Source organism: Cladophialophora bantiana (assembly GCF_000835475.1).
Source record: "Cladophialophora bantiana CBS 173.52 unplaced genomic scaffold supercont1.4, whole genome shotgun sequence".
In the NCBI taxonomy this organism is placed as follows: domain Eukaryota; kingdom Fungi; phylum Ascomycota; class Eurotiomycetes; order Chaetothyriales; family Herpotrichiellaceae; genus Cladophialophora; species Cladophialophora bantiana.
The window spans coordinates 605,452-631,856 of NW_015971578.1; the positions used below are offsets into that span (position 1 = coordinate 605,452).

The 26,405-nt window shown below is 53.2% G+C and overlaps 7 protein-coding genes across 7 annotated transcripts; 5 read left to right on the forward strand and 2 right to left on the reverse strand.

Annotated features, from left to right (window-relative positions):
• Positions 1 to 35: 35 nt before the first annotated feature.
• Positions 36 to 2,268, forward strand: Z519_03007 (uncharacterized protein; the record flags this gene model as incomplete). The annotated part of the gene is made up of 5 exons (XM_016760760.1): positions 36 to 204; positions 252 to 416; positions 466 to 595; positions 648 to 872; positions 921 to 2,268. 5 exons carry the CDS (start codon positions 36 to 38, stop codon positions 2,266 to 2,268), a joined length of 2,037 nt encoding a protein of 678 aa, XP_016622610.1.
• Positions 2,269 to 2,867: 599 nt separating this feature from the next.
• On the forward strand, positions 2,868 to 5,554 carry Z519_03008 (uncharacterized protein; the record flags this gene model as incomplete). The annotated part of the gene is made up of 2 exons (XM_016760761.1): positions 2,868 to 3,159; positions 3,219 to 5,554. 2 exons carry the CDS (start codon positions 2,868 to 2,870, stop codon positions 5,552 to 5,554), a joined length of 2,628 nt encoding a protein of 875 aa, XP_016622611.1.
• Positions 5,555 to 10,711: 5,157 nt separating this feature from the next.
• Positions 10,712 to 12,237, forward strand: Z519_03009 (uncharacterized protein; the record flags this gene model as incomplete). The annotated part of the gene is made up of 4 exons (XM_016760762.1): positions 10,712 to 10,852; positions 10,902 to 11,738; positions 11,794 to 11,901; positions 11,950 to 12,237. 4 exons carry the CDS (start codon positions 10,712 to 10,714, stop codon positions 12,235 to 12,237), a joined length of 1,374 nt encoding a protein of 457 aa, XP_016622612.1.
• Positions 12,238 to 14,972: 2,735 nt separating this feature from the next.
• Positions 14,973 to 16,889, forward strand: Z519_03010 (uncharacterized protein; the record flags this gene model as incomplete). Its single annotated transcript, XM_016760763.1, has 1 exon — positions 14,973 to 16,889. One exon carries the CDS (start codon positions 14,973 to 14,975, stop codon positions 16,887 to 16,889), a length of 1,917 nt encoding a protein of 638 aa, XP_016622613.1.
• Positions 16,890 to 20,152: 3,263 nt separating this feature from the next.
• Positions 20,153 to 20,950, reverse strand: Z519_03011 (uncharacterized protein; the record flags this gene model as incomplete). Its single annotated transcript, XM_016760764.1, has 1 exon — positions 20,153 to 20,950. The coding sequence occupies one exon, from the start codon at positions 20,948 to 20,950 to the stop codon at positions 20,153 to 20,155; it is 798 nt and encodes a 265-aa protein (XP_016622614.1).
• A 339-nt stretch (positions 20,951 to 21,289) lies between these two features.
• On the forward strand, positions 21,290 to 23,092 carry Z519_03012 (uncharacterized protein; the record flags this gene model as incomplete). The annotated part of the gene is made up of 1 exon (XM_016760765.1): positions 21,290 to 23,092. The coding sequence occupies one exon, from the start codon at positions 21,290 to 21,292 to the stop codon at positions 23,090 to 23,092; it is 1,803 nt and encodes a 600-aa protein (XP_016622615.1).
• A 1,190-nt stretch (positions 23,093 to 24,282) lies between these two features.
• Positions 24,283 to 25,939, reverse strand: Z519_03013 (uncharacterized protein; the record flags this gene model as incomplete). Its single annotated transcript, XM_016760766.1, has 2 exons — positions 24,283 to 25,756; positions 25,842 to 25,939. 2 exons carry the CDS (start codon positions 25,937 to 25,939, stop codon positions 24,283 to 24,285), a joined length of 1,572 nt encoding a protein of 523 aa, XP_016622616.1.
• Positions 25,940 to 26,405: the final 466 nt, after the last annotated feature.

Below are 26,405 nucleotides of genomic sequence, written 5' to 3' on the forward strand. Positions count from 1 at the left end.
TGAGTCTTCATCTATCCCACCACTCTCCTTTCAATATGAAGTCCTTGGATCTGTCTTCGTCCCTGTGGGCACTCATGCTGCTGCCGAGCCTCTCACATGCCTACTGGCGTATGGCATGCAGTGTTTCTCAGACTGCACGAATCGACCTCATACTCAACCCAGGCGACGTGTCTGGACACGTACACAAGTTTGCAGGCGGAAGCAGTCAGTTCTCCCAACTCCAGGATTCGATCCTCTTGCTGATTTCTTAGATGTCAACCAAAATTCCGACTTCAATTCCCTACAATCCTCAAACTGTTCGTCGTGCGAAGTTCAAAAGGACAAATCGGCCTACTGGACCCCCCAACTGTACTATGCTCACGCAAACGGCTCGTTCGAAGAAGTACCAAACTATGGAATGACGGTGTATTACGTTGGTATGTGACAGTGGTTTCTGCCTCGTTCGATGGCTGACTATTCAATGAGGCCGCGGGGGAGATCCTTCTAACACGGTACCATTTCCGCCTGGATTCAAGATGATCACGGGAGACAGCCGACTGCGATCTTACGACAACACGACTTTAACATATTTGAATACCAGGCCTGTGGCCGATAGGTGTGTCTTTCCTCGATGACTGCACAGACTCAACTGCTAATCTCTTTGCTAGGGTAAGTTTCCATTGCATAGACGAGGCTAACGATATTCCAGAACAACATTACATGTTTCGTACCGACTGTGTCAATGGCATGAGAGCTCAGGTCAACTTTCAGTCCTGCTGGGACGGAGTTAACCTTTATCTCGACAACAACGCCCACGTCGATTATTTGTCGGGCATCGACTACGGCGAATGCCCCCCTTCGCATCCAGTCCACATTCCTGGCCTGTTCTTTGAGTGAGCATTCTCCCTTTACTGGAACGGGCACAAGCTTACTTCAATCAGAGTCCTTTACTGGACAAACTCGATAGATCAATCAGCTGGTGGCCAATTTGTCTTCTCCAACGGTGATACTACTGGATATGGCTTCCACGGCGATTTCCTCAACGGTTGGGACATGGACGTACAAACTGGTGCTGTTCAAGATTGCCTCTACACAGACAACGGCGGGGTGGTGAGCGCATGCTCTTACCTCTCTCCAAGTGACGATATCAATTTTCCACGCGATTGCTTAGAACAGCCATCTGTCTTTGACGAGCCTGTGCACGGCATGCTTGATGCTTTGCCAGGTTGCAATCCTATCACGAGTGGTCCTGATATGGCTCCACAGGTCGTGTGTCCTCTCAACTCTCATACACTCAACGCAGCGATCCAAACGTCAATCTCCAGCGCCACATCTACTACAGCTACCTCTTCTTCGGATGTTGCGGCGATCACCACAGTAACTGATTCCAGCCTGTCAGCCACGACCGATGTATTCACTACTTCGAGCTCAACTCCCATCACCTCGACGAGTCCGAGTGCGTCTTCTACCGCTACAGAGTCATCATCCTTTGACCCGCCTCTGCGACCACTTACCGTGACACTCTCCGATGAGTTGACTCCAACCACCGAATCAGGAAGTAGTATCTTCAGCGCCCCGTTTAGTCCTGAAAATACATTCGTGTTCACAGACTCGAGCGCCGTGGTTCAGTCAACCTTTTCGGCAGGCTTCTTCGCTACTGAAACGGACGGGGGCATATTCGCACCAATAGCAACGAGCACTAGCGACTCAGTATCGATGGCTGGGAGCGATTCTATCTCGACTGGTCCCTCCGTAACGGACACTCCGTTATTGGCCTTCCTCACTCCTACCGTTTCTGTTGATGCAGTGCCAGGAAGTGGGCTATTGACGAACACCATTACCGGGTGGATTACCTCGATATTGAGAGGCCCCAATGTTCTTCCAGCAAGTTTCGTCGCTATAGGCAGCACTCCAGGTGCCACATCCGCACCTGCTGCCACGGCATCAAGCATACAGACGACGTCAGCGTCATCTGAAAACACTTCATCTTCATCCGGAACTGCAGGCGTGGCGGGAACTGAGCCCCTGTTCTCTCCGACCACCACTTTCACGACAATCGCGACTACCACTCCTACGAATGTAAGCGGTAGCAGCAGCATCATTGTCTCTTCAACCCTGGATCCCAGCGACGCTTTCCTGTGTTCTCTTTACGCAGTTTTCACGATCGAGGGATGTCCGCCTCCTGTAACTACTTCATCAACCACGATTTCCACCGCAGCAACCCCCTCGGCGCCAGTTACAACACCCTTTAGAATTCGAGGCCGCGAAGTGTTCTTGACAGGAAGATAGGGAGGACCTTGTTAGCAGGAAAGTATTATGTGGACATTAACACTAATTAGCGACAGAGATCGAGCATACTGATATCTAGGGACGCATCATCACCAGGACAGATTATTCAGGAGTACGGTGCTACGGTACAATGAGAGATACCCAGAGGGCAAAATTTTTGATCTTGGACGTGTACAGTTCGGGCCGGAGTATTATTGAGGATTTATCAGGAAGACGCCACCGTGACGCCAGACACTTTTGTAAAGGGAGGGATTGGAAGGGAAAGCAATCTAAGGAGTTAAACATGAGCATTGTCAGAAGCAAATGCAAGGTGCCATCAGTTTCAATACGCCTTGTGCCAGTACCCAGTAATTTGGAGGCTTCTAAGTTCCTTCCGAGAGTGCCCCTGTCAATAAGTTGCCGAGCCTTGCAAGCCTTGCGAGCAAGTGAGCTCAGGTGACCTTCACCTACGGCGCAGCACACGATTCGTAGTGGCAGTAATTCTTTCCCTCTTTCGGTTGTCAAGCCATCGCAGCTCCGATCGATGTTCAGACATAATCTTTCGCACACCCCTTCTCCCATGCCGCGTGCTGCAGTATCTTTCACATTGCCCCGATGTTATGACTAAAGGCCTCTCTGCAGCCAGCTGCATTTCACATCAAGGTTCAAGATTTGCGTGGATACCGGACGCTCTGTTGACGGACACGTTCAATCGCTTTTGTCACCACAAGCGGTATGGCAGCAGCGTGCCAGGCCCCTTGGAGGCACAACGCCGTGCTGCGAAACGCAAGAATACGAGTTTGGCCCATGCCAGTCTTGGAGGCATCTCCACCGATCCCTCGATAGTCCTTGGGAGCTCTGCGAACAAGCTAGCTTGGTGGCAGTCTCTCAAGGACGCAGAAGCAGACTCAGGTATGCGCCACATAGCGATAAACGCTCTAGAAGGCTCCTGCTCACCTCGTCGGCTTTAGTTTCTTCTCGAGTCCTGCCGCCATGGCTTTTCCCCTTTGCGAGCTCAGTCGCCGACTCGAAGCCCAGCTCCGTCGCAATCGAGACAAATAGGACTCAGTTAGAGCCGAGAAAAATATCTGAACAGGAAACGATGCGGCTGTGCCGATGCGAAACTCTAACCGAGATAAAGGACTGGATTCAAGAAGAGGGCTTCAACTTGCGTGAAAATGCTCATGTCGGGGCGGCAATACCAAGACACATGCTACAAATGGATTTCGAGACACACGAGATCGCGTCCTACATTCGTGACCCAATGTTTCATCCGCCGGGGACGTCATTTATCTTGCAATTAGCACACGGCTTGCTCGGCCGTACTTGGGACGCCGCCTCTTGGGGCGTCTTGCACGATGCACTTTGTTCCGCTACTGAACTTGGGCTCCTCAACGTCAATGATCTTAAAGAGGTTATTACCGAATTGGTTAATCTGGCTGAAGTGCAGCTGACGGACGCCAACGGGAGGCGAAAGAGGGTGAAGGATAACGCCAAAATGTACCTGATCTACGGGATGCTAGAATCTCTAGATCGCTCCACAGTCTTACGACTCACCGACCTTGGGAGCTCCTTTCTGTCCGGACTCTTCTCAAATTTTGCGACACTTCGATACTACCGCGGCTGGTGCCGAAAACTATTGTGGCGTCTCCTGCCTTGGGCTCCGAAGTCTCATGTTGCTGTCATCCGCCGGATTACACTAAATCAGCTCCAGCATATCTGTCGACATAATCCTCACGAGAAAGTCGGGCAAATGCTCGCAAAAAGGCTCGCAGTGGTCGACCCGGAAATTCTAGAAGTGACCCTGATTGATATAACGGAGAAATTGCTGAGCATGTCAATGGAATCCGGCACAATGCTGTACAAGTACCTCTGGTACCACTGGTGTGGCACATTGGCCGTTCTGGGATCTCCAGCTTTCAATGTCAGTCTGACACAGCGAGCATGGACTTCTGCGCAATCCGCCAAAAGCTCTCTAGCACAAGATCAACGTTTATTGGCATTTGCCTGGACTACTATGCATCTCTGTCAAGACTGGCGAACGTCCGCAGACGCATTGGATCGACTGCAATTCCTTGATCACTTCGAAAAATTGCTTAGGTCAATACCGGAGTTTACTGAGGATTTCCTGGATCATGCCGTCATTGCGCTTAGTGACATGACATTGCCGAACAAACATATTCTCCTTCGAAATCTTGCGAGGCTTTCTGTCAAAGCTGGGGCACTGCTTCCTGCGTTGGACGCCAGATCTGCTGCCAAGTCAATATTGGAGCCGGGAATATCTCCTAGCTTGATCGATGAGCGCACTCAGAACGCCCATTTTGAGGGTAACGAGGCGTTAGCGGAGCTGATAGAGAGTTCCAACAACGATCTCTCCGCCTTCAAGATTTTGTCACGGAGGATGATCCAGAAAAGTACGGCTTCATTCGGTTTTGTTTGCCATCTTTTAGAGACCAACCCGCTTTTCAAGTTGGCTTTAAGAACACCTCATGTTTTCTCTCAACGGCCGGGCGATGTTGACAAGGGGACGTGGCGAGTGGGCACCGGTATATTTGCCGACCTTAGTACTCCTGGTGGTGAGATTGAGACGGCTATGTCTTCTAGATCGGAACGTGCGCTGAACAACTCGAGCTTGCCAAGCAGAGACGAAGTAATCGATCTGATCAGTCATCTCGCACTCTCATTTGCGTCATCGACTGTTGCTACTCCTCGCGCTGCACTTCGTAGGGTTTACTGGTGCTATCTCTTCCTGCGACGCTATGGAGTACCTGTCCCACCTGCCATTACTCGAGCGCTATGGCATGTCGGCGTCACACGATACGGGGATCAAGGTACATCTGCGACACTTTTCAAGTGGATTCTATTGCAAGTGAGCCGGGCAGAAGGCGAGGCGGTGGCAAGCCTATTGCTCTGGAATGAGACATTTCGTCAGATGCGGCAAGAGCAGATAGCCGCTTGGACCAAAATCGACGAAGATGAGGAAAAGAGATTGCTTGCCGATTTAGAAGCTGGTGCCGCAAACAACAAAGAGGACGAGGAGGAGCAGGCGGTGTTCATGTCTGCCGCGTCTGGGTCTTCAGACAACGACCTCTTCAACAGCGAGGAAGCTACAGACCCAGAATTGCTGAAGAAAATCATATTCCTCAAGTCCGAGCCGCCGGACAAGCCGGTTTGGTTGCCAAGGGCACAAAGGAAACCCAATTCTGAGGGATGCTCGACGACAGAGGAGAAGAAGCAGCAGCAGGAGATATTACAGCGCAAGGCGGCCGAAGCACGCAAAGTAGCGAATTTATTGTTTCGAGATTGATACGGGACATGCAGGAACTATAGGACGGGCGACACGGATGAATGTTCCAGAGCTGACGACTATATATAAGCACACACGATATCAATTATGAACAGATACGGTCAAAACGCGCCCTCTTCCGCCGGTACCTTCTTCCTGGTCTCTCTCCCCCTTTTCTGACAGTGGTTTGTCGTGCGTGAACTAGGGGATTACCCAGTCCGCTTCCCCAGAGATGCTATGCTGTGTGCGAGGCTCAAGCCTTGTCACGGAGTCGTCATGCATGGTGCACGCTTCATGGGCAAAAATCCAAACCGGCTTGCAGCAGTATTAGGCACGTATGCGTGTTACTGTAGGAAAGGAAGGAAGAGCACGCGGCGCGAAGATCCCTGGCCACCTGGAACGGGACGGACTAATGACGCCCACATACACAGCGCACCTATGCACCTGGGTAGATGGCTACTGTACACCATACGTGTTTTGTGGCTCGATATATAACTGATATGAACTGTCGGTCCCCATCCTTCGAAACCGAAGCTAGTCGCGGACGTACGGCAGAGAGCAAAACACAAACATTGGCGACGTTCTAAGCAACGACAAATCGTCCATGAACCACTGATATGGCTACATTGATGCCCTCTGCATGATTCTGTTCTGTTTTGGGGGTTCCCTGCAAACCCCAAAAGCCCCAACAGCAAAAAGATCGCGGAGATATCAATCACCTGTCATCCGAAGGAAGGCGGCAACGGCAACGACAATGTCCCTGAATCGTGGATCAATAGCATGACTGACTGACAAGTTCGAAAGCAGGATGCAGAAGCAGTCAGTCAAACTCGCGTGGTACGGCGACTGGACATGCGCATGGGACAGTGCTGTGAGAATGCTACACAACGATCCGATACATTCGGTGAACTTGGCCGTTTTCCATCTTTGCAAGATAGCATAAGCAAGGAAAGTAACAGGATAGGTGCAATGCTTGCTCCCACCTACCTTGAAAAGCAGGGGCCTGCATGGCCAGTTAAATCCAGTTTCTTTTTTTTTGGCATCCTAGAGAACAGGCGGATCTACCACCTTGCTCCGAGTGGATACCTCTGCGCTCCAAACACGAAGGTCATGCCTCGACCCTGACAAGAGGTACGAACCGCGATCCTGGCCTGTGCTTGTTGACATTGATTTGTGGCGCGACTTGCGTTGCACAGCATCTCTCGCTATTGGTGAGACCAAAAAATGACACGTTCGCTGCATGTAACAGAGATCACCAAATGTTAAGCCTCACTTTTGAGGCATGCGGTCGATCCTGGTCTGACTCCACGAGTGTCATACGCAGGACCAGGTGCTCGCCAAGTAGGACTTTGCTAGTCCATAGCTAGCTGTATGCCTGTTCCAGCTGGGATATTTCCCATCGGTCATGATTCCATGAAAAGCATGAACGGCACATGGTAGTTTGAGAAATAGAATCCCTACCCACCAGTAGGAGCTATGCTTTTAGAAAGGTGCCCCGGGCACCATTTCGACACCCGGCGGGCCCAGACTCACCGATCAGCTCGAATGAGAGAACCTTGCCTTGCCATTTTTGACCCATCATCGGAAAGTTTGTAGCATACTGCAAGGAATTGGAGACATGGTTTTGGGGGGGTTAGCCAGGAAAGGTGGCGATGCAGAGTGAGCAAATCAGCATGGCCTGCTAAGGACCCTCCGCTCTGGCTCTTCCCAATAACCTCCCCTTGAGAGGTGTCAAAGCGAGGCAAAACAGAGTTTGTCCAATACCCGACAACGGAGTACCTCTGGGTTCTCCTTCACCATATATTCAAGATCGAGGGGAGCAATGGCCTCAAGGCATCTCTAAGAGGATCGACAAACTAGAGGCGAGACGAGCTGCTCTAAAACTGTTGATGGCATGCCGGCCATTTAAACTGTCGACCGCCGAAATAGATACAGAGAGCCCCTGTAGAAGATCTGGCCAACTGATATGTAGTGTTGCCGAGTGATCAATGCATACCTGACCGATGCCACGTGTTCGACGTCTGCTTTCGCTGCGTATGGCAGCGACTTCAACCTCCAGACCTCAAGTGCCCTGACCGATGTGGTTGGATCAAAGCAGCAGATATCCACCACTTTGAAATTTCCAAGGAGGCTATTCCGAAACATGCTTGAACAAGCTGGGGCAAGTTATCCCCGGTGATCTACCGGGCATTGTCATGCTCCAAGCTCCGCGAGGGAAAAGTAGAGGCCCATCTGCTGGGACACTATTGGCGATTGCGGCTTTGACGTGTATCCCGCATGGAAAGTGGTCCTTTTTTAGCGTTTGTGCATGATTCGACCAGGGCGGCTGGCAGTGAGGAGGTGCAAGGCGGTCAAAAGGATCCTGGTTCGAACGGTTGACGAGTCATATTCTGTCCGAGAGCAGCAGGCAGCCCACTGGCCCCGGAGGCTCGAATGGCTTGACGTTGGTGTCTTCCACAGTAGAGGGTTCCGAACGAGCTGGGGGAAGGCCAAAGCGCAGATGAACGAGTCGCACAGCACCCACTCTGTACAACGAGGCATGACCCAAATCTCGGTGCAGATCGAGAAGTAACACTGACTAAAATCTCAGGAAAAGGCAGACAGGGTAACACAAAGCGCCGGCAAGGTCACACCCGCAGACGGGAAAACTGCTGTTCCTGAGTGGTGGAAGACAATAGCAGCCCTGGCAGAGTGAGGGGGGACCCGGGAATGTGGTCAGAAGCGGGAAGCGACATAGATTTACCGCGACTGGGGACTGCATGCAACCCGTCAGCCATCAACGGAGTTTGGACAACAGGGAGGGTTGATGATGGGGGCGAGACAGGGAAAGGATGGTGGAAGGCGTTTCAACATAGTTCACATCACCGTTTGGCGGCCTGGAAGCGAGGAAGGCGAAAGCGAAAGGACCTGCGACCTGCATCCTCCCATTGGGAGAGCAGGCGACTCGGGCGTAGCAGCGATGGGCCTGCATGGGCTCTGTAGGTTTGGTCCTTTTGTAGGGCGCAGACAGACGCGAGAGGGGGGGAAGGGGTAGACCAGATCATGTACGTAATGGCAATAACGTGGGCTCGCATGTAAACAGAGTAATGTGCCTAGCGAGCCAAATACATCAGCAGCATGAATGGCGGAGGACACGGTAGGTGGTATGTACGAAGCAGGAGGAAGCGAAAGGTGGAAAGGCCCTAGTTCATGGTAGTCGGGAATGGTGAGAAATGGGAGACGGCAAGATGGTGTGGTGCGAGATGCGAGATGCGAGATGCGAGATGCGAGATGTGAGGTGGCGCAGTCTGGAGATGGTCCATGGATGGAATGGGATTAGGGACCTCGCCTATGTCGCCAGCCCGCCAGTCGCCAGCTTGCCAGAGTTAAACCTGCCCTGCCCACATCTGCCCAAGCTTGCCCAAGCCTGCCCTAACCCCGGAACCCTGCACCGTGTCCGACTTCTGACCTCACCACTTACTACCAACTATTCGCTTTGCACTCACTTCTCTCGTGTCCCTTGCCTGGTACGGCTTACACGGCTTGCACTATCGGTGAGTGAATGCAACAGCAGCTCTGTTGACATTGAGCTGCCACGGCGAAAGAGCTTCAGTTCTCCAGTCAGTCACAGCCATATCGTCGCCATTATGCTCGGAGACGACAATACCACTTCTGCTACAGATTGAACCACACAAGCACTGGCTTGGAAGAGGTAACGTTCAACTCAATTGACCCATCGTTCTGTACACCACGATTGAGCCGCATAGGACATGAACTCACACTGCAATCAGACCGAGTCTCGAAATGTCGGTCGCTTCTCTTCTACCAAGCAGATCCTCCCGGACGCGTGCGGTCCGATACCTCTCCCCCCTTGCTCACTCTTCCCTTAACTCCAAGTCCCATCATCCATCTAACCTGAACGGCCTCATCCTGTCACCCATCTGCTGCCCCGTCTCTTTTGCTGTTGGAGACTACTCCTCCCTTGCCTGATGCAAGAATACGGCCAATAAGACTTCTTTGCCTTCGAACTGGTCATGTTGGGTTCCCTGTTCAGCTCAATGCTTCCCGACACGATACTGTTTTCAATCCACCACACCCTACCATGTGCGTCCTTCGAGACACTGCAGCCCCCTTGCGTCGCCGTTTCTCCTCCAGTGCGTCACTTACTTCCGTCCTTGGGGCCAGCCCTATCTCCTCAAACCAGAGGTCGTCCTCTACGTGTTCTCGCTCCATCCCTGCCACCGAACCATTCCGGCCAATACGGTAAGCTCGACTTCCGAGACCACCACCCAGATATCACCTACGCGTTGCCTCTCGGTGAGGGCGGAAATTTGATTCGTCCTTGTGTGCCATGTGCATATCACACTGTCCGCAACGAGTCCGTCTGCATCTCAATCAGAGACCCCCCTTCCGGGCCCTGCCAGATCGACAACAATCAGGCTGCGGACCGGGATCAGGGACATCCATGATGGAAATTTCCACTCTCCCTGGCCCTGGTCATTTCGTGCTGCCCTCCTCACTGTTCCACCACGGACCCTGCCTGGGAACTGTACACCCCCTTCACATTGTCTGCCTCCAGACGACCTTTCTCAGAGCGGCCTTGTCTGCTCCACCACGCCGCCACTACACCCGCTCGCTCAAGAGGCCCCAAATGCCCCCAGGACGAAAACGCTGTTGCTATATTTCGGAGAGGGTCCATCGGTTTTGCAAATTCAACCTCGATTTTCTCTCCATTCGCTCCGACTGCGACTCTCCCGGGGGCGCCATGAAGTGAACCGCCTTGCAAGCTAAACTTCATTCCAATAGACCCGAGAACTGCTGTCACTCCGACTGGTGACCTCTTCTCTTGAACCTCCTCGTCTGGTAAGTACCGTTCCCAATCCCCACTGTTCTTTGAAGGTCATTTCCCTACGTTGCGCAGTGATGCCACTTGGGCTTCCCAACAAGCCCGTGTCATCGTTGTCATGGATATATTTGACACTGCTCTTCTGAGCTCTGCAGCATTGGCATTTCGGTCATGCACCACCTCTGCCCGTTCGCTGTCCTCCTTTGATGGGGCGCTGGTGGCACATGAGCCCGTGGATGCAAAGCAGGATATCCTGGTCTGACAGCGTTGGCTGCCACATATTTTTATTATTCGACACCAGCGTCGCTTCTATCTCCAGGGACTTTTTATTTCTCCCTTTCTCTCTTGCTTTCATGGATCCATACGCTTCTTATGTCTGTCCTTCTGACTTTGGGGCCACCAGACTACAGCGCTCGAATCCTCCCATTGAGGAATCAAAGCTTCTTCTTTCACAGCAGCAGCAGCAACAACAACAGTTGCCACCGTTTCGGGAGGTAAGCTCTTGGAGAAATACCTAAAGAAGATCAAGCTGACGCCTATTAGCTCCTAGGGCCCAATATTCAACCGACAGTTGACCCTATAACAGCGAGTGAGTCTACGGCAGTTGCTCAAGCGAACAATATGACAAGGAGAACATTTCAACCGCCGTTAAAAATCGAGCCACCATCGCCTGAACGAGCGCAGAATGGAAACGGGATTGAATCTTTCGACAATGTGTCTGCTCAAAGCGGTGACTCGGCATATACTGCCCAACGTCACCATAGGCAGAACCCGTCCTGGAACTCGACTTCCCAATATACCGAGCTCGTTAGTCCATATGGCTCTCAACAACGTCCGCCGTGCACAATTCAAACCCAATTCCCGCCGTCCAGGGTGAGCCCGTGTTTGCCCTCTATTCGAGATTTCGACCGCTTGAATACATACAACCCTTCGTTCCCCTCAACGGCCTCATATGTATACGGCGCTTCAGGTGGGCCCGCAAACGGGCACGAGAGCTACTCTTTCAAGACGGAGACGTCTTCTTATTATGACCCACCCCACCGATATGGACAGAGTTATCCACAGACAAACAGGCCGAATGCTCCACAGATGGACTATTCAAGGTATCCGCCCTCGCTCTACGAGTACCGTGGCGGTGTTACCTACCCATCACCCTATGCGGGCGATTATCTCCCGTCGCCGACGGGCTCACATCATCCCGTCTCCCCAACCGTGTCAAGTGAGGGATGCGGTCTTCCCGGGAGGAGGAGGAGGGGCAATTTGCCCAAACCTATTACGGACTATTTGCGGCAGTGGTTCCTGGCGCACCTGGACCATCCGTACCCGACGGAGGAGGATAAGCAACAATTTGCTCAGACGACTGGTCTCACCCTTGCCCAGGTATTACTTTCCTTTGCTGTGAAGGGGCGCGGGCTAATCCTTACCTTCTGTGTAGATCAGCAACTGGTTTATTAATGCCAGAAGACGCCAGCTCCCTGCGCTGCGGCACCAGGTTCGAGAGAGAGCCTCACAAACGTCGACAGCTGAATATGAGTCAGAGCAGGTGCGACGTTAGCTCCAACTGGATGATGCCAGCCCTAAGACTCGTCAGAGTTATGTGGGATGCGAAGGTGAAAACGGGTGGCTGGGATTGGTCTACGGAATGATGCCACCTGAGGCACTGAAAAGCATGGCTTTGTCGTTTTCTGCATCTCGGGCACTCTACCCCAGTCGGAGCGGTCTTTTTGGAATGTCGGGTAACTTTGAAGGGTTATTGGTAGTCTGCGGTGCGGTGATCTTTCAGCGGCAGGACACGGTCCCCGTCTATGTGAAGAACGACTCGACACCCATGCAGGAGCCGGGTGGATGGCAGGCGGTATTAATGGGACGGGATCACTGATTGTATGCAAGGGATTCTTTCGGAATTGATATGCAATTATCTCGTCTGTCTCAAAGACCCGCGCTCTAGATCATAAACGGTGGAAAACTGTCTGGATGCGGCATCTGCGATCCACGGAGAGGCTTCCCCAAAAACAAAAGGCATCGTAGCAGCAGCAGTCCCGCCAGATTGGTTACCGCGATGACGCCGGCAGTACATGGCACAGCGACGACGACAACACAAACAACAATTCTAGCACAAGCAAATGTCGGACTAACACCAGCGGGGCGACGTTCATTGAGTCCAAAGACAGAGAAAGATGCCCCTAGGTTAAAAAGGGTGCATGGCTAGCTCTAGATTTGCTGCGTATAGATAGACGTCCGGAGCATGGAGGATGGAGTACTCTGTACACTACCACCACACTTGTGTCTCGCAATGGGCGCGCAGAAAAGGAAAAGGAATTTTTAGAAATTGAGACGTTGCTTAACGGCGGATGTGCGCCCACACACAGCAGCAGCGGTATTGTTATTAGTGAGTGCCGCTCCGTCTATTGCCCAAGAAAGGAGGTCAGTGCTGGGAACGGCGTGTCCCAGTGATCCGACCCAACCGCTTTGCTTTCGGAGAAGGCTGCCAATCCAGGGGGCACGGGGTTCTTGTTGGGTCTCCGGCAAGCCGGACGGTCACTAGCACCAACGGACAGTGCTAACGGCGAAGGTTGAGGGGACACTTACGCTCTGGCACGCTGCGTTGCGGACGTACTGTACTTGTAGGCAAGAAGAGGCATCCTTCCCCGTTGCCCCCGTGTCGCGCAGAATGAATGCATGGGTCGCTTTCATGCCCACGTGTTCGTATGATGAGGATCGGGGAATCGTCGGCATAAGGCTGGTGGGCGTCCTCGGTATTTGCACATGCTGTCCTTGGTATGCAGCAGGAAACAGGCGGACCTGGGCATCGCCAGAACTCCTCCCCAATCCTCCGTCATGGATTCAATTCGCTAACAATGTTTGACTCAGCCATGACACGGATCCCGGCATACGAGACTGCAATGAATAACACTTGGCAGCCTTGTCAACCGCCCGTGATTGGGATGGTAACAAGTATTTTGACCCAGCCGGGAGCTGAAACAACTGCGCGAATTATCCGATGGCCAGTCCAGGCAGATAAGATTAGATGATGTGGGAGCCATCAATTGAGTGGATGAGGTGCCAGTGCTCCGAGCCGAGAGTAAAGGTTGTCGTGGACCAAGGCGGGGAGCAAGGGGATCGCCATTCTAGCGCTGATGGGATCAGAAATTGGGCATCAAGAGGCCGTAATCGGAGCTGATGGAGTTGCGCCCAAGCCAAAGGACTCGAGGGAAGGTGGAGGGATGATACATTAGAACCCCAATAGATTTCCTGGATAGGTCCATCTTTTTACCTGGGCAGACCCTCCAATGACAAGGCCAGGCTCTTTTCATGTGCACTCCCGTACCTCGTATATGCCATTCGGTGGGCACCGGAGAGGGATAACCGCAGGTGGAAGGGAGGAGTCTCGAAAGAAAAAAAGATTGCGTGCACGTACTTGGATGTACTGTACTGGGAACAAGATGGATCTCGACTCGCTTGACAGCCAAGGAACCAACAATCAAACACGCGGAAATTGATCATATCATATCGTATCCATCAATCTCCTGTCAGAGGTGGCATGGCATGTGGGACGGCATCAAAAATCGGACCCTTGTTGGGAAAGTCCACTGATGGCGAGCAGTCTCCAGTCGGCCGGCGGTACGAAGTACGGCGCGAGAGGGACTCGAGGGTCGTGCAGCCGGGAATCGGCGCGGGGCACGGCCATGCACGCTTCAAGGGGCGAGTCGAGATCGGCTTTGTCTTTTTGCCTGTCCGCGGGAATGGTCACCAAGCCGGTGGTGGTAGGAGTGGTCGGAGTGGTCGGAGTGGTATGACAAGTCTCGCCCGGGCAGCCCCTTGCTGGCGAAAGAATTCCGGGAGAGAATGAGGTGGCAATGCAGACCCAACGGAGGATGTCCAGGGGAGTCGTGGTGTGAGCTGGTCTCTCTATGATTTGCACAGAGACGGGAAAAAGAAGAAAGGAAAGAGAGTCAAGGCGGAAGAGGCCAGGGAGCCGGATAACAAACATACGTAGGACTTGGCCATTACGAGGTAAAGAGAGACTGGAGACGTGCTTGACGGCCAGAAGCAAGTAAAAGGCACGAAACCACCATCCTGCCTCTCATCGAAAAAGATCCTCCGATTTCTATCCCACACCACCTTCATTTTCCCTTCAAAACTCCTCCCACCGCATTCCTCTGCTGCTGCTTCTCTCTCCTCTACCAACCCTCGACACAGTCGTTGCATGCACAGGCTTGCAATGTCCAACCCCAACAGTCCTGACCGCTGATTGATCGTATCTTGCCTGCCGACAAGTCCTGGAGCCACGCTGTCTGGACGCCGTCTAAGTCGAGGGCTGCTCCAGGCCTGCGCCGCCGCTCCGAGGCTTCATTCCGCACCTTACATCATCTCCTCATCTGCCCGTGAGTCCTCAGCCCACCAGCCCACACAACCCGCTTTCAACCGTCCTCAGCAATGCCATAATGCTGTCAAATCCACCCTCGTCCATTGCCCTTCACCGCGCCCGTTATTATATACGGGAGCTGAGTGGTTTTGTCCTGCATGCTGAAAAGTCTCTCCAACTTTACTAACCAGTCGCCCTATCCAGGTCTCCTTCACACTATTCCTTGCCGTCCCAAGATGTCAACCACCATGGCCTCGGGGCATGCAGTGCCTCTCACGGCCCATTCACACCCTAATGATCCTGTCCCTGAAGAGCCTGTGGCCACGCGAAAACTCTCAATCTCCGCCTCGCAACTTTCACACTCTCTCACCTCGAACGGTCCCTCCAGTTCATACTCCGACAGCGCCTCGAGCGCAGACACGGCTCCCACAACCCCAACAACCGACAACCTCTCAGATGTCTCCCTCGATGAACTCCATGGCCAACCACCCCAGAGTCCACAGGGCAAGAAGAGGCGGGCTTCAACGTTGTTGGTCTCACAGGACTCGGAAGATGCGAGGCGATTTCTGGGCGAGCGGGGTGCTTCAACCGCCATGATCCAGAAGGCCTGCTGTGGTGGAGGTTGCTGCATGCTTCAAGAGTTGAAAACAAGGAGACCTCACCCGGGCCAAACCCCTCTCAAGGTCCCTCAGAACGCGGCCTACCAAAGCTTAAGGATCAACCTGGGCCAGCTGTGTTTGGACAGTGAGCTCTCAGGCATTGTTGAGTTGCCTCCCAAGACGGCTTCCTTCGAGCCGTTGTCGACTTCGCCTTCGCGGACCTGCGCAGAGCCTCGAAGACATCAGAAGCCCGACGTTCTGAAGCATCCGCCCACTTTTGTCACCCCGCACCCACCTTACGAAGTATTCTCAGCACCGCTGTTTCATGCTCGCGAGCTGACAAAACCGGGGGCGGAGAAAAGGACATATCACTTCGACATTGACGTGACTGATTATCCCAAGGAAGGGGGAGACGTCGATTTCGTCGTGGGAGGTGCCATCGGCGTATGCGTCCCCAACCCGCCTGACATGGTCGACCGCATCTTTGATTTGTTGGGCGTCCCGAGTTTTGTGCGAGACAAGCCGATATTGCTGAAGACGACTGCCGGAAGGTGGCCCACGATCTGGGGAGAAGAGGAGGCCCGAGAATTGGTCACCACAAGACGAGAGCTGCTGACATGGTGCTCGGACATTCAGAGCTACCCGCCCACCAAACATCTCTTCCGACTCTTGGCCGAGCACGCAGAAGACAAAAACGAAAAGGCCATCTTGATGTTCTTGTCTTCCGCCCAAGGTCAGGCCGCATTCTGCGACCTCCGAACCGGCCCCTACATCACCCTTCCACAACTTCTCAGTGCTTTCCCCTCCTCCAGGCCTCCTCTCGACCATCTCCTTTCCGTCCTCAATCAACTCATGCCCCGATTCTACTCACTCTCCCAGGACCCCACCATCTCCTGCCAGCGAGACGGTACCAAATGTCGACGTTTGATTGAAATTGCGGTGACGGTCCACGAGGCGGATGACTACGCCACCGGAAAGCGAACCGGTGTGGGATCGGGATTTTTGGAGAGACTGGCAAAGCAGGTCATCCAGGCGGAGCAGGAAGGGAAGAACCCCCGAGACCTAGATTTGAGGATTCCCATGTTCCGCGGTCTCATGGCCAACCCCTTGGCCCGCGAATTCGTCACCGATGGACCCATGCTTCTCATCGGCGCCGGGGTTGGTATTGCTCCCTTCCGAGGTTTTGTCCATCGTCGACTGAAGTCGGCCAACTGCGCGAACAAAGTCTGGGTGCTGCAAGGAGTGCGGGACAGTCTTGTGGATGAGCTCTACTCGGGTGACTGGGGCGTGCACGAGGACAAAGTGAAAAAAGTTGTTCAATCTCGACGAGGAAATGGACGTTACGTTCAAGAAGAAGTCCGCGCCCAAGCTGACTTGGTCTGGTTCATTATCAATGCTGTCGATGGAAGGATCTTTGTCTGTGGAAGCTCAAAAGGCATGGGTGAAGGTGTGGAGGCCGCGCTGGTGGATGTGGCCATGGCCAAGGGCAAATTGAATCGTGAGGAGGCCAAGAGCTTCTGGGACGAGAAGAAGAGTTCAGGTCAGTATATTGCAGAGACCTGGTGACCGGCACCGGAGGCCTCGGTCTGCGAAGGACATCTGCATTGGAGATATGCGGTCCACCAACGATTGGGTGCGAGTCAACAGCATCGAGGGGGGGGGGACCCAAAAAAAACGAGACACCTGGTCCTGGAAACTTTCGGCGTCCCTCTTTCGGAAACAACAGGAATGACGACGTTGGCCATGGTGTTTTTCGCTTCTTGTTCAACCAACTATAAAGAACCACGGCGCATAGCGACGGGCGTTTTCTGGCTGCGGTGAGGCACGGAGCACACAAAAGGGCGAATTTCCATCTGGGCATGACGACGTGGACAATTGGGGCTTTTCAAGGCTACGCGGAAAGAAGATCATCGGGCTAGATCTATGGCAGCGCTCTCTTCGTATGCTTTATGCGAATCGCGCAGTCATTGAGGGAGGGAGTGTTGGCTTTGTCCGAAGCGGCATGCGACACCGGCATTGTGTTCTTTGTTCTGCTGGATATACATATTGCCTTAGTTATGTTCATGATACATGCATATGCTGAGTATATATATACGCTGAGACGTAGGATGAACTACCAAGTATGAATACGCAATGCGAATACGAATAGAGGTACCTATATGAGCAAGATATCCCGTGTCTCCCAGTGTAGTCCTCGCGAACGAGAAACTTCTTTGCGCCTGGAGGTTCTGACATACTGAAGCACCCCGCTTGAATGCCCAACATCGGCCCAGCCTCACCCTTACGGGAGTACCTCGTACGTGATCACGAGCCTCGGCGAGGTGCATGGTCAGTCTCTGTCTTCTGGCGCCAAGTCTGCAAGGAAACGACAAGCCATAGCGATTCTCCGGCCCCCAACACTTCTTACTTGTGATACCGGGGACTGCGACTCGAGGGCGATGGTAAGGCTGGAATCCTCCGGGCTCACTCCCAGAGCCTAAATGCGGTACCAATCGAGGTCAGAATTGTTAGGATGGGCAACTTAGCGGGGACCCAGCGAGCCAGAAATACCGAGCTCGCTCTTGCTCGCACTTCGGTACTATGATCTAATAAGGTTGGTCGAATTGAAAAGGTTCGTTCCTCGGTAGAGGGTAGGTCTTCCGTATTTACTAGTTTTGTTCCTTAGTATTTCTAGAGTTCATTGCCCGTCACTATTTCTTTTCCTCCAAGGGGCGCGAGCGTCGGAAGACAGCCTTCAAGACGCGTGTGGTGCGGTTCGCATTGTACTGCGTGACAGCTCTCTGGAGGAGCCGCAGGATACGCCCATGCAACTGGGCCCTGGCCTCTATCATCCAGGAGGTGCTGTAGAGTTGGCACTCTACGTAAATGCGCAGGAGAACGTTGCTAATCCGGACGAGTCCACACTCCCTGAAATCGATTATATACTTTTCTCCCATCCTTGCACAGAGATAGATGGCAAAGGCAAAATTTGATAGCTCCTCAAGCAAGCCCGGCATGCAGAGGATTCGCAGTGGCGAGAATATCCAGCACGGCCCCATACCGAGCCAGGTGGGCCGCAAAGGCGTCAATCCACCTCTGAGCTCTGGCATGATGCTCCGATCGACCCTCGTAGGCATCCCGCGTCCAGCTCGCCACACACAATCCATCTGTCAATAGCGAACGATCGCTACGAGACCCGGTGTAACTCCACCGATGCCCTAAAAGAGAAGAAAGTGTCGATGCTCCACGATCAGCTCAAGCGCAAAGCTTTTGACATGGCACGGCGCCGCTTCAACGGCGGGCAAATTCGCAACGGTCTCTGGACCGCGACTCAAGCGGCGAAATACAGGAACGAACCGCTGGGATATCGTCACATTGAACAGGCCATGGATGTATCGCAGGGTACTGAAGATTACCTGCAAAAAAGACTCATGGGTATACAGACGAGGAGAATGCCCACGTCCACGGTGTCAGGGCTTTTGATCAGGAAGTCGACGTCGCTTGAGTCTTGAGTGAGACGGACCGACTCGACCGAGTCCCGCTGTATGTAAGGCGAAGGTGTCATCATTATGCCCCACGCCTTGGACAATCAACCACTGCAAGCGGGCAAGAATGGTCACCAGAGGTAGGTCAAATGTCCGAAAACCGCTACGACGGGGAACCGTGGAAGTCGTAGACACTGTTGTCTCAGCACAGCGGTCAAGGGGCGCCATCCCCATCGAGATCAGACGAACAGATCGAGGCCAGGAGGGAACAAAGCGACGCCGAAAGAGAGAAAATATATCGAGACGGCTGGTGTCGAGCGGCTCGAGGATTTCCACGCTGGAGACGATGGGGCGCCAATCTGTTTACGGAGTACGGAGTACATTAGGGACATAATACAGCCGCCAGAGCAGGGACGAGGGCTGCACGAGGCCGGGGAGATCAAGGGAGGATGTAACGTAATCTAGCTCCTGTCGCCTGGCTACGTACTCGGAGTCCACGAAACTGACTCCAGACGAATGTAACTTGGCTTGCATTCCCCCAAATTTCCTTCCCCCCCCTTCCTTTCAGAAATGTAGGAATAGGTTGTTTCAAAAAGTATGCAGATGATGATGAAGATGCTGAGGAGCCTAGCGAAAACCCCCTAGGGGTCCAAGGCTGTGGTGCGTGACATTGCTGGACATGATGGCGATGCTGGATTTCATGGCTCCCATTTTAGTTAGATAAATGATTGTTGACAGTTCTTGATATGCTTTGTCTTGTTTTTCCGTCTTGCGGTTCGTGGGAACGTCGTACCGTAGCTCTTTCTGAAATGCACTCGGAACTCGCGCTGTTGCGTTTGGCTTGACTCCCTGCGGTTGATATAATTCATAGGCAGTTCGAGTCGGGGACTTGCTCCCAGTTCTTCCTTGTTGGACGTCCAAGACACGTAGGACTCAGCGGGCTCCTCTGTTTCATGCCCGTGGGAGGTCCCAATCTATTTGCAACGGGACTTCTTCAACTGTCAAGAAGAGTTGATTCCATTTAGCCGCAAGGGCGTGCTTTGCGACAACGTGCATGCAAGTCGGGTCCTCAAGGCTTTTTCATGACGCGTTGTCTCTTTGGAGGAAGACGTTGCTGGGTCGGTGTAAAAAGCCGGAAGAAAGGTTGTCGCATGGGCGCGCAGAGGCCGAGAGTTGTTTGTTGTAGTCGGCAAAGCGTTGCCGTGCTCAGAAGAGTCCTGGGCAGGTCCAAGAGTTGTTTGATTGAACCTGTTCCCATGCTATACTGTACTGTGTTGTGCTGTGTGGATGAAGGGTCTCCTCCGCGCCCTGCAGTGGTCGATCGGCCACGGAGAAATTCGAAGATCCACAGGTGTTTGTTTCCCTTCACCCTCTTGATCCTCGAAGGACGTCCAAATACAAATGTGCCAAATCCCAGTCCGGTGAGGCGTCCTTGGTGTCGTTATCTATCGCATGAGCCTTCGTGCGTCGAATCAAAGACCGAGTAGTTTCGAGGCTGTGGATCGAGGGTACTCCCCTGCCATCGGTGACCGAGTCGAGCAACCCACGTAACAGGGTCTCGTCTTCTTCGCTCACAGCCTTCCCATCAACGCCTTTTGGAGCATCATCTGGACTCTGATTGTGCGCTGTCTCAGGAGGGGACCCGATGAAGGAGACCTCCACAACCATGCCTCTAAGGTTGGAGCCAGCTTGGTTCGGTCGAGAGGGAGTCTTTAGATCTCCGATACGGATGGTCCACTCGCCATTGTCTAGGGACAGTGCGGTACCGTTGTCTATGACCAGGGACTGCCGGTGCGCCCATTGCGGTTGGAGTTTTGTTCCGATGAGTTGGGTGAATGGGTCTGCGGAGCTGGAAGGGATAGTGATGGTGGTAAGTGAGGGGGACGCCAAGTGTTCAGCTGCCTGAGATTCCTCTTTCGGGGATGAGATGGCGACATATGTCTTGGAAGGCGTGTGTGATAGAGTCAGAATACTAGTCGACTTGCGTTGGGATATGTCAGAGTTGGGGAGCAGATGGGAGGTGTCGAGGAAGTGCCGGTGGTCAAGGTGGAAGGGTGGAAGAGGTTCGGCGGGAAATGAGCGCGAGATGTGAGAGATGAGAGCCGAAGATGGCGAAGACTGGCCAGGAGCTATGGGGAGAATGAACACTCCTGTCAATGCCATGTTGGGAGCAGACGGGACTTTGCAAACCGAAAATCGACGGAACTTGGTCCGGGGAATGAGTTCTGTGCCTGCGGGCAGGCTGTGGGCAAGCGGCGGGGCACCTCATAGTCAGGGGCTTAAGCTTAAAACCTAATGCGATCTTAACGACAACCCTTAGTCTCATGCACCGTGTCCTTTGCCGCGACCCCGTACAGGAATACAAGGCCCCCCCCCCTGAAACTCCAGATTTGATTTGGGGCTGTTTCTATTTGAGGATCTCAATCACTCTCCTTATCTGACAGACGACGTATTTGCCCAGATGGAGATCGTCAATCACTGCTCAGTAGGACGAGCACCAGCATGATACTGATACGGCGACTCTGGCTGTTGCCAGCGTTCTTTCTGGCCTGTCTCGTCTATTATATTTACCTCTCCCCTAGCGATCCCACCGCAGTCCCCTTTCCTCCGTCAAATCACAAAACCAACTTACACTGGACCAAACGCCCTGAGCGATATCCAGTCGCAGGCTATCGGGAATTCCCCATAGGCCCTCTCGAGCAAATTCCCAAGATCCAGTTCGACTTCGAATCACATCCTGAACCCGCGGCTGCTAAGACTACTCGAGAAACAAGAAGAGCGGCGGTCAAAGAAGCATTTGTTCATGCCTGGAATGGATACAAGAAACATGCCTGGGGTCAAGATGAAGTTGCTCCACTCAGTGGTGCATCCCGCTCAAGTTTTGGTGGATGGGGGGCTACTCTCGTTGACACGATGGATACGCTCCTCATCATGGGTTTGAAGGATGAGTTTGACCTCTGTGTCGAGCAAGTCAAACGCATCGATTTCACTACCAACGATGCCGACACGCTGAATGTCTTTGAAACTACAATACGTTACCTCGGTGGTCTTCTGGCCGCCTATGACCTCACGGACGGAAAGTACAGGATCCTCCTCGACAAAGCTAGGGAGTTGGGCGAGATTCTCTACTCGGCCTTTGATACGCCCCACCATCTGCCTATGACGCGGTGGAACTGGAAGAAAACGGCCCTAGGCGGCGAGATTGAGCCTGACACCAACACACTGCTCGCAGAAATTGGCAGCTTGACTGTCGAATTCACCCGACTGAGCCAACTCACCGCCGACTTTAGATACTTTGATGCTGTCCAAAGGATCGCAGAGGAGATGGAATGGGCCCAGAACACCACCCGCATCCCCGGTTTGTGGCCCACCATTGTGAATGCCAAGGAGATATCGTGGGACTACAACCATTTCACGATGGGCGGCATGGCCGACTCGACTTATGAATATCTGCCGAAGCAGTATCTGATGTTGGGAGGCCGAGACCAGAAATACAAGCACATGTATGAAGAGGCCATTGATACAGCAAAGAGGCATCTTTTCTTCCGCCCTTTGGTGCCAGGGGGTGAGAATCTCCTTTTCAGCGGCAACGCGGCCCTGACTGCTCTGGAGACGATTCCCATCGCCAATATTGAGCCGCAGGGCCAACACCTAGCTTGCTTCGTCAGCGGCATGGTCGGGATTGGCGCCAAAATCTTCTCTCGACCTGACGAACTGGATGTTGCCCGTCGACTAATCGACGGCTGCGTGTGGGCTTACAACGCAATGCCATCGGGATTAATGCCCGAAACCTTCCACATGATAGCATGCCAAATTAGCACGATTGACCCACCGCCAGGAAAATGCGACTGGACGGAAGAGAAGTGGTATGAAGGCATATCCAGAAAACATGGCGCGACCCAGGAAACAGCATCCATGAGCTCCGTTGAGCGCGGGAAGAGACTTGCCGAGCAACGTCGTCTTGTTCCCGGGTTCACAGACCATGGTGATAACAGATACATCCTCCGTCCGGAAGCCATCGAGTCCGTGTTTATCATGTACCGCATTACGGGAGACATACGATACCAAGATATCGCGTGGAAAATGTTCCAATCCATCGAGAAAGCTACGAGAACGCCCATTGCGCACGCCGCCATCCATGATGTGAGGGTTGCCGAGCCAGTGCAAAGCGACCGCATGGAAAGCTTTTGGCTTGCCGAGACGCTGAAGTACTTTTACTTGGTGTTTAGCGAGCCGACGTTGGTGAGCTTGGACGACTGGGTTCTGAATACGGAGGCGCATCCTTTAAAGAGGCCGACTAAGTGAGGCCTGCTTGATCACTTGGATAGCTCCAAGACAATGGTCGGTCTCCGCACGATCCGTGGTCGAAAGACCTTGAATCTCGAGGATGGAACGTACCCGTTTTGGAAAACATGCAGGAAGATCTCTCTCAGTCTGCGCATGTCCACGCTTAGGCAATTCAAGCTGCTTCGGCGACTAGGAGACGGTCATTCCGACTTCGCCATGTATTCTCTAGTCACCTTCGAGCTCCGAATTACTTTTCCATACGGGCGGCAACGTCCTTTGAGTATTGTCCCGGAATGAAATCAAACCCACGGGCCTGTCGCTGGGGGACATAGCCCGCCGCAGTATTAGACAGAATGCCAGACATCCAGCGAACACTGCTTGAAGCAGCGGACCGCCGAGGCAGCTTCACTCCTGGTAACATATATTTGGTCGGTTGGCCAGGATTTGTTCATAACAATCGTGAAGCTGCAAGGTGGATGAAAGATCGCTGGACTCTAGGCTGGAAAAGCAAAATGTGGCTGAGAACAGGAGGCTTCTTCCACACACTTGCGTTCCTGGATCGGAAAGTCTCTTGATTGGTACAACACATTTTCCGCGCCCACATATACACAGAGGGGGAGAGAGCGGCTTCTTCTGCATGATTAGAGAGCAATAGAAGAGATACCCACTCAGTTTTCTCGCTCTTTTTTTTCCTCTCTTCTTCGCTCTCTCTGCTTGGCCTACAATAGAAGTGGTTGTCTCGAAGGAAGCTGTACATACGCACACTTAGCGAAGGAATATCACACATTGACCTGAGTGCCTCGAAATTAAAGCTCAGTTCCTCCCTCTCCGAGATATAAATCTCTCCCACACACACTCTCTCTCGCTCTGTGCGTGCTCTGCCATCCCATTGAAATACCGCCTCCTAGCAAGAAACAATGATACGGAGTAATGATACATATGTTTCATTCGTTTTTCCGCCTCCCGCCCCCAAAGGCGCGCTCGTTCAAGGACACAAAGTGGACCGCAGAAGCCATATCTGTGTCCCACTCGCAGTGTTTCTCTCCATCATCACCACCACCAACGCCACCACCACCACCATCATCATCATTATCATCGGGACCTCGATAGCCAGCTTTCTTCAAGACTACTATACTCTGCGGCAGCACAACTCTCCAGTTCAACCGTTCGCAGTACTGAGTCTCGCGACAACGCTCAAGGGGAACATTCTAAATCCCTGGCACTTCATGTTCACCGCCCCTAGCGGCCTCTTGCCGTAACAGTTCATCCACGTCCTCGTCTAGATTCTTCAAGAGGTCGTCGCCCCGAAAATTTGCCTGGTGTCCTCCCGCCACTCCGGGCCTTTGATCTTGGCCTTGATCCTGACTTTGGCTCTGTGCTTGGCCGAATCCTTCCATGCCCATCTCGCCCAGATCAGGAACTTGCTCGTCCTCACCGTGAGATATCTTCCGTCTCTTGGCGCCGAACCCATTGACGCCTTGTCCACCACTCGCAGAGCGGACGCGAGGCATTGCAGGTGCGTTTACATGGCCACTCGCGCTGGAGGTGCTGCTGGGTAGAAATGCCGTATAGTCTGGTGTTGGTGTTGCACCAATGCTGGAGAAGTCCGCCAGGGCAGCTGCGACGGCGGGGTTGTTGGGTCGAAAGCTCGCCCGGCCCGGGGAAGCAGCGGGAACAGGGGCGGGAGCTGATTGATCCCACTGTGCGTTGTTGGATTGGGGTTGATCGAACATGCCTCGGGTCACAAAGTCGCCCTCGTCATCGGTAAGTTCTTCGATCTCAGGACGTCCGGAGAGGAAATGGCTAGCTGAGGGTTCACTACTGAGGTTGTTTGCGCCGATGTCGTTGCCTGGAATGTCGCCGCCGCTGCTCGAAACACCCGCCGGATTAGTGACACCGGAATGTTCGGATGAGGAAGCTGTCTCAGCGGACGACAGACCACGAATAATGGCATCTTCGACCTCTCGCTTCTTTGATTCGGTGCTAGCCCTCCGACTCTCCAGCGTCAAGTACGTCTCTTCATCCTTCGTCAGCGCTGTTTTGTTAATCTCCAAGATCCGCTCAAGATCCGCAATTAGCGCCTTTCTAGCCTGGATACTGGCTGACACGGACGATTCAGCCGCAGCAAGGGATTTGATCAGGCTCGACAATCGCGCGGCGTGGACGGGCGGACTGGGCAACACCGCCTCTGGATCGTTGAGCTTGGCGTACTCGTTCTGTGCGTTGTCGATGGCAGGTCTGGCGGAAATAGTTTCCTTGGTCACGGCGATCTGTAACGGCGCTAGGGTCTCCAATTCCTTTGGCATTGCGCCTGAGGATGAAGAGGAACCGAACAGTGAGTTTCCCATGAGGGTCTTCTTCCCTCCCGATCCCTTCGACTTGTCGATCTCGTCAATTCGCGCATCGATGGCATCCAAGATCGGAACCTCAAAAACATTCCGCGTTCGCCATACCTCGACAACTCGCCGGATTTTGCTTTGGATCTCCGGTGGCGAGGAGCGATAGGCGGTCTGGATGGCCTCAGCCATCAAGGGAGAAAACGCGTCCGGGAATTCGGTGCGCTTCCGGGCTCGGGCATTTTGGACAATGTCGTTGACCAAGTAGATGAAGTTGAGGCGTTTTGGTGGCGGTGAATCGCGGAGACGGGTGAGCCAGTAGTTTGCGATGCGATCCGCATGTCTCCTGGAGAACAACGGGTTAGTTGTGGTTGATATTGGCGAAATGGTTTTCCATAGCAAGAGGTATGCCAGCTCGGGAAGGGACGTACTTATGGAACATGATCCATTGTGAAACCGAGACGATACTATCTTGCGTCTCGTTGAGGGTCGAGAGCTTAGCCTTGAGAGCTTCGTCGGTGTACGACATGTTGGTCCGTGGTACCTCCTTTTACACCATGCGGCACCCGGGGACGTGGATGTAAGATGGAGAGCGCGCAGCCGTTCCTTTGAGGTCCTTGTCTTCTACGCGTTGGATGAAGCAAGGCCCAGGCAGAAGTGAACGGGGGATTCACGATCGGGATGGGTTATGCTACGAGCTATGGCAGGCTGTGTGAGAGAGGAGAGAGGGAGATTGCTCTGCAACGGAGTGGCAACGATCTCGTCGTAGCCGCCCAAATCCGATCCAGTCCTACTGGTAAAGACCTTCAAGGCGCGAATTGTGGAATTATCTGTGGCTGATGATGATATTAGATGGGTTGAGAGGACAAAGTTGAGCTCCAAAGTCGATGGAGTTTGTTGTTATTTTGTACAAATTGCGGTTCAAATGACGGCCCCCAACACGTGACACGCAGTTGTAATGCTTGATGGAGCTGGATGACAGGAGCAATTACAAG